This window comes from Oncorhynchus gorbuscha, unplaced genomic scaffold (assembly GCF_021184085.1).
Source record: "Oncorhynchus gorbuscha isolate QuinsamMale2020 ecotype Even-year unplaced genomic scaffold, OgorEven_v1.0 Un_scaffold_9416, whole genome shotgun sequence".
Taxonomy (NCBI): domain Eukaryota; kingdom Metazoa; phylum Chordata; class Actinopteri; order Salmoniformes; family Salmonidae; genus Oncorhynchus; species Oncorhynchus gorbuscha.
In genome coordinates this window covers 3,370-12,735 of record NW_025752392.1, presented here as the reverse complement: position 1 = coordinate 12,735, position 9,366 = coordinate 3,370, and the positions used below count along the sequence as shown (strand labels likewise).

General features: G+C 46.0%; 1 protein-coding gene across 1 annotated transcript; it reads left to right on the top strand.

The window, feature by feature from the left end:
• Positions 1-391: 391 nt before the first annotated feature.
• Positions 392-3,639, top strand: LOC124030135 (CUB and sushi domain-containing protein 3-like; the record flags this gene model as incomplete). The annotated part of the gene is made up of 3 exons (XM_046341609.1): positions 392-523; positions 2,341-2,526; positions 3,466-3,639. Coding segments are annotated over 3 exons (492 nt in total), but the record flags the coding sequence as incomplete, so codon positions are not given.
• Positions 3,640-9,366: the final 5,727 nt, after the last annotated feature.

The window sequence follows — 9,366 nt, the reverse complement described above, 5'->3', positions numbered from 1 at the left end:
CCCCTTTACTGTGCTGCAGGCATAGAAATAGAATGACTAGAATGGGTGAACCCCCCCTTTACTGTGCTGCAGGCATAGAACAGAATGACTAGAATGTAAACCCCCCTTGGAACCAGGGGATATTCAATTGTTACCCTTGCGGAGGTCCGAGTAATTCTGTTTTTTTCTTCTGTCTGAACTGAAAAATGAATTGCAAACCCAACCTGGTGTCCCAGATCTAAAGAGTCCTCTAATAGAGGGGTTTGAGTAATAAAAACAAACCAGTGAAACTGGCTTGAGGTCCAGATTAGGACCAAGACAATGTCATCAGAACACCGATGGGGATACTCAAAATGGCCCCGTTGTTTATATATATTTCTTCCCGTAATTGTATTTTTTTTTATGTGTGCAGCAATCACATGTGGCCATCCAGGCAGTCCTATCTATGGGAGAACTACAGGGGACGGATTCAACTACAACGATGTGGTCAGCTTCTTCTGTAACCAGGTTACGTACTGGAGGAGAGTCCAGAGCCCAGTGCCAGGCGAGTCGCCAGTGGAGTCAACAGCCACCTTCGTGTAGAGGGGGTGGGTAGCAGGCGGTGGAGTCAACAGCCACCTTCATGTAGAGGTGGGTAGCAGGCAGTGGAGGTCAACAGCCACCTTCGTGTAGAGGTGGGTAGCAGGCGGTGGAGTCAACAGCCACCTTCATGTAGAGGTGGGTAACGGTGGAGCAGGCGGTGGAGTCAACAGCCACCTTCGTGTGGGTAGAGGGGTAGCAGCCACCTTCATGCGGTGGAGTCAACAGCCACCTTCATGTAGAGGTGGGTAGCAGGCAGTGGAGTCAAGGCAGAGCACAGACACCTGACACCTACAGCCTACAGTACATCTCTGAAAATAAAACAAGTCATTTTAAGGCTCATTAGTATTTAAAATACTTCATAATATAGCACGGGTACATCCAAGTGCAGATGAGCCATTCGTCAGAGAAACAGGAGCAGGCTGTGATTTGTGCCATTTCAGCCATTCCTCATCGTAGAAACAGGAGCAGGCTGTGATTTGTGTCATTTCAGTGATTCATCGTGATTCATCGTCGTGGAAACAGGAGCAGGCTGTGATTTGTGTCATTTCAGTGATTCATCGTCGTAGAAACAGGAGCAGGCTGTGATTTGTGCCATTTCAGCCATTCCTCATCGTAGAAACAGGAGCAGGCTGTGATTTGTGTCATTTCAGTGATTCATCGTCGAGAAACAGGAGCAGGCTGTGATTTGTGTCATTTCAGTGATTCATCATCGTAGAAACAGGAGCAGGCTGTGATTTGTGTCATTTCAGTGATTCATCGTCGTAGAAACAGGAGCAGGCTGTGATTTGTGTCATTTCAGTGATTCATCGTCGTAGAAACAGGAGCAGGCTGTGATTTGTGTCATTTCAGTGATTCATCATCGTAGAAACAGGAGCAGGCTGTGATTTGTGCCATTTCAGCCATTCCTCATCGTAGAAACAGGAGCAGGCTGTGATTTGTGTCATTTCAGTGATTCATCGTCAGAGAAACAGGAGCAGGCTGTAATTTGTGTCATTTCAGTGATTCATCATCGTAGAAACAGGAGCAGGCTGTGATTTGTGTCATTTCAGTGATTCATCGTCGTAGAAACAGGAGCAGGCTGTGATTTGTGCCATTTCAGCCATTCATCGTCAGAGAAACAGGAGCAGGCTGTGATTTGTGTCATTTCAGTGATTCATCGTCGTAGAAACAGGAGCAGGCTGTGATTTGTGTCATTTCAGTGATTCATCGTCGTAGAAACAGGAGCAGGCTGTGATTTGTGCCATTTCAGCCATTCATCGTCGTAGAAACAGGAGCAGGCTGTGATTTGTGTCATTTCAGTGATTCATCGTCGTAGAAACAGGAGCAGGCTGTGATTTGTGTCATTTCAGCCATTCTATTATTATAATAATAATAATAATATATGCCATTTAGCAGACGCTTTTATCCAAAGCGACTTACAGTCATGTGCGCATACATTCTACGTTATTAACTGGCAATTGAACACAGACGACACTTGACAGATACCACATAAAGCACTTTGTAATGAGTAGTTCAGCCAGATGGAATATGTTGTACTGTTTGAGATTCACAGGGGGGACGACAGTTAGATCTATGGTATGACTTCCTAGGAGTTGTCAAGACGGTACGAGCAGATCTGAGACCAGGCTTGGGGGGAAATATTGACATAGTTTTGACAATCTTTGTTATTGATACAATAGTTGTTAATGATACAATAGTTTTGACAAATAACTGTTATTTATATATTTGTATTAACAATGATATAATGTAATTAATTCTATGTGTTTTATTCCCATGCAGTGGTGAACTGCACAGACCCTGGCATCCCGGCTAACTCCATCAGGGAGAGTAAGATAGAGCACGGTAACTTCACCCTGGGCAGTGTGGTGTTCTACACCTGTAACCCTGGATACTACCTGTTCGGTTCCTCCGCACTGACCTGTCAACCTATTGGCCACTGGGACAAACCTCTACCTGAATGTCTTGGTACGTTGTCTGTTTTCTCTTCGCAACTTGTTGAAACTACAGATGTAGGATCTTTATTTGATCACTGTTTTGTTGCTGAGGAAATGCAGATGAGCTTTCGTGATTTTTTTTTTCTTCACACAAATTCACTGAAAACCTGCTCTGTCACACGGTTGTATTAACAGTATTCCACTTTAACATGTGGCCTCGTTTTAACCCCCTTCCCCCCGATCAATCCACATGATGGACTAAACATTCAAATCCTGTTGCTGCAGGATTATTTTGCTACCACAATACAGGTCAAATTAAGATCCTACACCTGTACCACACACCCACAACTACTGAGGTGCAGGAGGAGGAGACTAGAGATTTTAAAAAAGGAAGCCTAGACACACCAAAGGTTGATGCACAGTTCACATGTATCGCGCAATAGTACTTATCGTTTGCTGTGAGTGACCTTCATCATGGCATTTCTCCACGATCTCCCTGTTGTTCTAGCCAAGTGTTGGATCCTTCATGGACTTGATTTGTATAGGTTACAAATGTGTTTAACCAACGTCTGTCTAAATGCTAATCACCTAATAAAGGCTGACTGGAATGGCTATACTGACCGACAGTATACACTCTTTAAAAAAAGGTAGAACCCTATTGAGTTCCATTTTAGAACCCTTTCCGATAGAGAGTTCTACATGGAACCCAAAAGAGTTCTACCTGAAACAAAAAGGGTTCTCCTATGATGACAGCCAAAGAAACCGTTTTGGAATCATTTTTTCTAAGAGTGTTGTGTTAATGATGACTACATCCCAAATGGCACCCCATTCCCTATACAGGGGCAATAGGGCTGTGGATAAAAAAGTAGTGCACTACATAAAGAATAGGGTGCCATTTGGGACACACACAGTGTTAATGAGCCATAACAATCTGACTGTTGGCTATGGGGAACGTTATTGTGTGTTATAGAGGAGGACTGTGGGAACCCTGGCTCTCCTCCCTACGGTACCATGGTTGGGGACAAGTTCTCGTTTGGCTCCACGGTTCAGTACTCCTGTTCAGGGGACAGAGAGCTGATTGGAGAGGTATCACTCACCTGTCAAATCAATGGACACTGGAGTGGACCCATACCTCACTGTTCAGGTAATGACCCATACCTCACTGTTCAGGTAAGGACCCATACCTCACTGTTCAGGTAAGGACCCATACCTCACTGTTCAGGTAAGGACCCATACCTCACTGTTCAGGTAAGGACCCATACCTCACTGTTCAGGTAAGGACCCATACCTCACTGTTCAGGTAAAGACCCATACCTCACTGTTCAGGTAAGGACCCATACCTCACTGTTCAGGGGACAGAGAGCTGATTGGAGAGGTATCACTCACCTGTCAAATCAATGGACACTGGAGTGGACCCATACCTCACTGTTCAGGTAAAGACCCATACCTCACTGTTCAGGGGACAGAGAGCTGATTAGAGAGGTATCACTCACCTGTCAAATCAATGGACACTGGAGTGGACCCATACCTCACTGTTCAGGTAAGGACCCATACCTCACTGTTCAGGGGACAGAGAGCTGATTGGAGAGGTATCACTCACCTGTCAAATCAATGGACACTGGAGTGGACCCATACCTCACTGTTCAGGTAAGGACCCATACCTCACTGTTCAGGGGACAGAGAGCTGATTGAAGAGGTATCACTCACCTGTCAAATCAATGGACACTGGAGTGGACCCATACCTCACTGTTCAGGTAAGGACCCATACCTCACTGTTCAGGTAAAGACCCATACCTCACTGTTCAGGGGACAGAGAGCTGATTGGAGAGGTATCACTCACCTGTCAAATCAATGGACACTGGAGTGGACCCATACCTCACTGTTCAGGTAAGGACCCATACCTCACTGTTCAGGTAAAGACCCATACCTCACTGTTCAGGGAAGGACCCATACCTCACTGTTCAGGTAATGACCCATACCTCACTGTTCAGGTAGGACCCATACCTCACTGTTCAGGTAATGACCCATACCTCACTGTTCAGGTAAGGACCCATACCTCACTGTTCAGGTAAAGACCCATACCTCACTGTTCAGGTAAGGACCCATACCTCACTGTTCAGGTAAAGACCCATACCTCACTGTTCAGGAATGACCCATACCTCACTGTTCAGGTAAGGACCCATACCTCACTGTTCAGGTAAAGACCCATACCTCACTGTTCAGGGAAGGACCCATACCTCACTGTTCAGGTAAGGACCCATACCTCACTGTTCAGGTAAGGACCCATACCTCACTGTTCAGGTAAGGACCCATACCTCACTGTTCTGGTAAGGACCCATACCTCACTGTTCAGGTAAGGACCCATACCTCACTGTTCAGGTAAGGACCATTACCTCACTGTTCAGGGAATGACCCATACCTCACTGTTCAGGGAAGGACCCATACCTCACTGTTCAAGGAAGGACCCATACCTCACTGTTCAGGTAAGGACCATTACCTCACTGTTCAGGTAAGGACCATTACCTCACTGTTCAGACCCATACCTCACTGTTCAGGGAATGACCCATACCTCACTGTTCAGGGAATGACCCATACCTCACTGTTCAGGGAATGACCCATACCTCACTGTTCAGGGAAGGACCCATACCTCACTGTTCAGGTAAGGACCCATTACCTCACTGTTCAGGAAAGGACCCATACCTCACTGTTCAGGTAAGGACCCATTACCTCACTGTTCAGGGAATGACCATCCTCACTGTTCAGGGAAGGACCCATACCTCACTGTTCAGGTAATGACCCATCCTCACTGTTCAGGGAATGACCATTACCTCACTGTTCAGGGAATGACCCATACCTCACTGTTCAGGGAAGGACCCATACCTCACTGTTCACCCATACCTCACTGTTCAGGGAATGACCCATACCTCACTGTTCAGGTAAGGACCCATACCTCACTGTTCAGGAAGGACCCCATACCTCACTGTTCAGGGAATGACCCATACCTCACTGTTCAGGGAATGACCCATACCTCACTGTTCAGGAATGACCCATACCTCACTGTTCAGGGAATGACCCATACCTCACTGTTCAGGGGACCCATACCTCACTGTTCAGGGAATGACCCATACCTCACTGTTCAGGTAAGGACCCATACCTCACTGTTCAGGTAAAGACCCATCACTGTTCAGGGAATGACCCAAACCTCACTGTTCAGGTAAGGACCCATACCTCACTGTTCAGGGAATGACCCATACCTCACTGTTCAGGTAAGGACCCATACCTCACTGTTCAGGTAAGGACCCATACCTCACTGTTCAGGTACCCATACCTCACTGTTCAGGTAAGGACCCATACCTCACTGTTCAGGGAATGACCCATACCTCACTGTTCAGGGAAGGACCCATACCTCACTGTTCAGGGAAGGACCCATACCTCACTGTTCAGGTAAGGACCCATACCTCACTGTTCAGGTAGGACCCATTACCTCACTGTTCAGGTAAGGACCCATACCTCACTGTTCAGGTAAGGACCCATACCTCACTGTTCAGGTAATGACCCATTACCTCACTGTTCAGGGAATGACCCATACCTCACTGTTCAGGAATGACCCATACCTCACTGTTCAGGGAAGGACCCATACCTCACTGTTCAGGGAATGACCCATACCTCACTGTTCAGGAAGGACCCATACCTCACTGTTCAGGGAATGACCCATACCTCACTGTTCAGGGAATGACCCATACCTCACTGTTCAGGGAATGACCCATACCTCACTGTTCAGGGAAGGACCCATTACCTCACTGTTCAGGGAAGGACCATACCTCACTGTTCAGGAAGGACCCATACCTCACTGTTCAGGTAAGGACCCATTACCTCACTGTTCAGGTAAGGACCCAGTTCAGGTAAGGACCCATACCTCTGTTCAGGTAAGGACCCATACCTCACTGTTCAGGGAATGACCCATACCTCACTGTTCAGGGAATGACCCAAACCTCACTGTTCAGGGAATGACCCATACCTCACTGTTCAGGGAAGGACCCATACCTCACTGTTCAGGGAATGACCCATACCTCACTGTTCAGGGAATGACCCATACCTCACTGTTCAGGGAATGACCCATACCTCACTGTTCAGGGAATGACCCATACCTCACTGTTCAGGGAATGACCCATACCTCACTGTTCAGGGAAGGACCCATACCTCACTGTTCAGGTAAGGACCATTACCTCACTGTTCAGGAAAGGACCCATACCTCACTGTTCAGGTAAGGACCCACACCTCACTGTTCAGGTAAGGACCCACACCTCACTGTTCAGGTAAGGACCATTACCTCACTGTTCAGGTAAGGACCATTACCTCACTGTTCAGGGAATGACCCATACCTCACTGTTCAGGGAAGGACCCATACCTCACTGTTCAGGGAATGACCCATACCTCACTGTTCAGGGAATGACCCAAACCTCACTGTTCAGGGAATGACCCATACCTCACTGTTCAGGGAAGGACCCATACCTCACTGTTCAGGGAATGACCCATACCTCACTGTTCAGGGAAGGACCCACCTCACTGTTCAGGAATGACCCATACCTCACTGTTCAGGAAGGACCATTACCTCACTGTTCAGGGAATGACCCATACCTCACTGTTCAGGGGAAGGACCCATACCTCACTGTTCAGGGAATGACCCATACCTCACTGTTCAGGGAAGGACCCATACCTCACTGTTCAGGGAATGACCCATATCTCACTGTTCAGGGAATGACCCATACCTCACTGTTCAGGTAAGGACCCATACCTCACTGCTCAGGGAAGGATCCATACCTCGCTGTTCAGGGAATGACCCATACCTCACTGTTCAGGGAATGACCCATACCTCACTGTTCAGGGAATGACCCATACCTCACTGTTCAGGGAATGACCCATACCTCTGTTCAGGGAATGACCCATACTCACTGTTCAGGGAATGACCCATACCTCACTGTTCAGGGAATAACCCATACCTCACTTTTCAGGGAATGACCCATACCTCACTGTTCAGGGAAGGACCCATACCTCACTGTTCAGGGAAGGACCCACACCTCACTGTTCAGGGAATGACCCATACCTCACTGTTCAGGGAAGGACCCATACCTCACTGTTCAGAGAAGGACCCATACCTCACTGTTCAGGGAAGGACCCATACCTCACTGTTCAGGGAATGACCCATACCTCACTGTTCAGGGAATGACCCATACCTCACTGTTCAGGGAATAAGGACCCATACCTCACTGTTCAGGGAATGACCCATACCTCACTGTTCATATTTATTTGATTTAGATGTTCTATGAGCAGCTTCTCCAGGTTGTCATGGAGACTGTTCACCTTGATGTTTATTTGATTTAGATGTTCTATGAGCAGCTTCTCCAGGTTGTCATGGAGACTGTTCACCTCGCTGTTTATTTGATTTAGATGTTCTATGAGCAGCTTCTCCAGGTTGTCATGGAGACTGTTCACATTGATGTTTATTTGATTTCAATGTTCTATGAGCAGCTTCTCCAGGTTGTCATGGAGACTGTTCACCTTCCTGTTTATTTGATTTAGATGTTCTATGAGCAGCTTCTCCAGGTTGTCATGGAGACTGTTCACATTGATGTTTATTTGATTTCAATGTTCTATGAGCAGCTTCTCCAGGTTGTCATGGAGACTGATGATGAAGCGAAGTCTCCATCTGGTTACTTTCCGCCAGACCTTTAGCAGCAGACGGCTCACGTAACATTTAGCATTGCCTACTGGTTTTAATGTCATTTAAATGAACTTTAGGAAGTTTAAAACAACAAATGTACATCTTGTTTTTAAAGTTTGATTTATTTAATTAGCTGTTCACTAATCGGAAGTTGTATATATATTTAAATGTGTGGCTGGGATGGGGGTTAATGCTTAAGAGGACGTGAACGATGCTGAATGGGCGTAAACAAAGAAGAGCTGTCTAGGAAGTGTGAAAATCTCATCAAAATCTTTCAAAGGGCATTTTCTCCTACTTGTCTCTGAAGTGTATAACAAGTCTATCTAATTTCAAAACTAAAACATGTTTCCTCCATCTCCATTTTATGATGTAAAACCGCCGAGTCTGTACTTTCATAAAATGTTTTTTTTTTAAATAAGCAAATCACTTACTTACATTTGATTTAAGCCTCAGTAGAGAAATCTGGACCGTATGGCATTAAAACAATATGTCGCTACAATGTGCTATGATATGACAGTACAGTGAGTCTACAAAACATTAAGAACACCTGCTCTTTCCATGACATAGACTGAGGTCAGTGGTGACCCTTGAACCTGACATTTCCTAGCAACAAAAGGAAGAGGGGGCGGGGGGCTATTTTGCATCTTATTTTGGCAATAATACATATCACATAAATTTACAATGTAAACAAATGTAAATAATAATTGAGGAAATCAAACCCCATACAACATTGGTCTCTTTTTGTTTTCTTGAGGAAGGCAGTTCCAAAAATACAGGTGTTTCAGCGAACTCAGTGCTTTCTGTGGTGGTGGGGCGAGCCTGTTTAAAATACAGGTGTTTCAGCCGAACTCAGTGCTTTCTGTGGTGGTGGGGCGAGCCTGTTTAAAATACAGGTGTTTCAGCCCAGCTCAGTGCTTTCTGTGGTGGTGGGGCGAGCCTGTTTAAAATACAGGTGTTTCAGGCTAGCTCAGTGCTTTCTGTGGTGGTGGGGCGAGCCTGTTTAAAATACAGGTGTTTCAGCCCAGCTTGTGCTTCTAGTTCCGACAATGCAGTGATAACCAACAAGTAATCTAACTAACAATTCCAAAACTACTGTCTTATACACAGTGTAAGGGGATAAGGAACATGTACATAAGGATATATGAATGA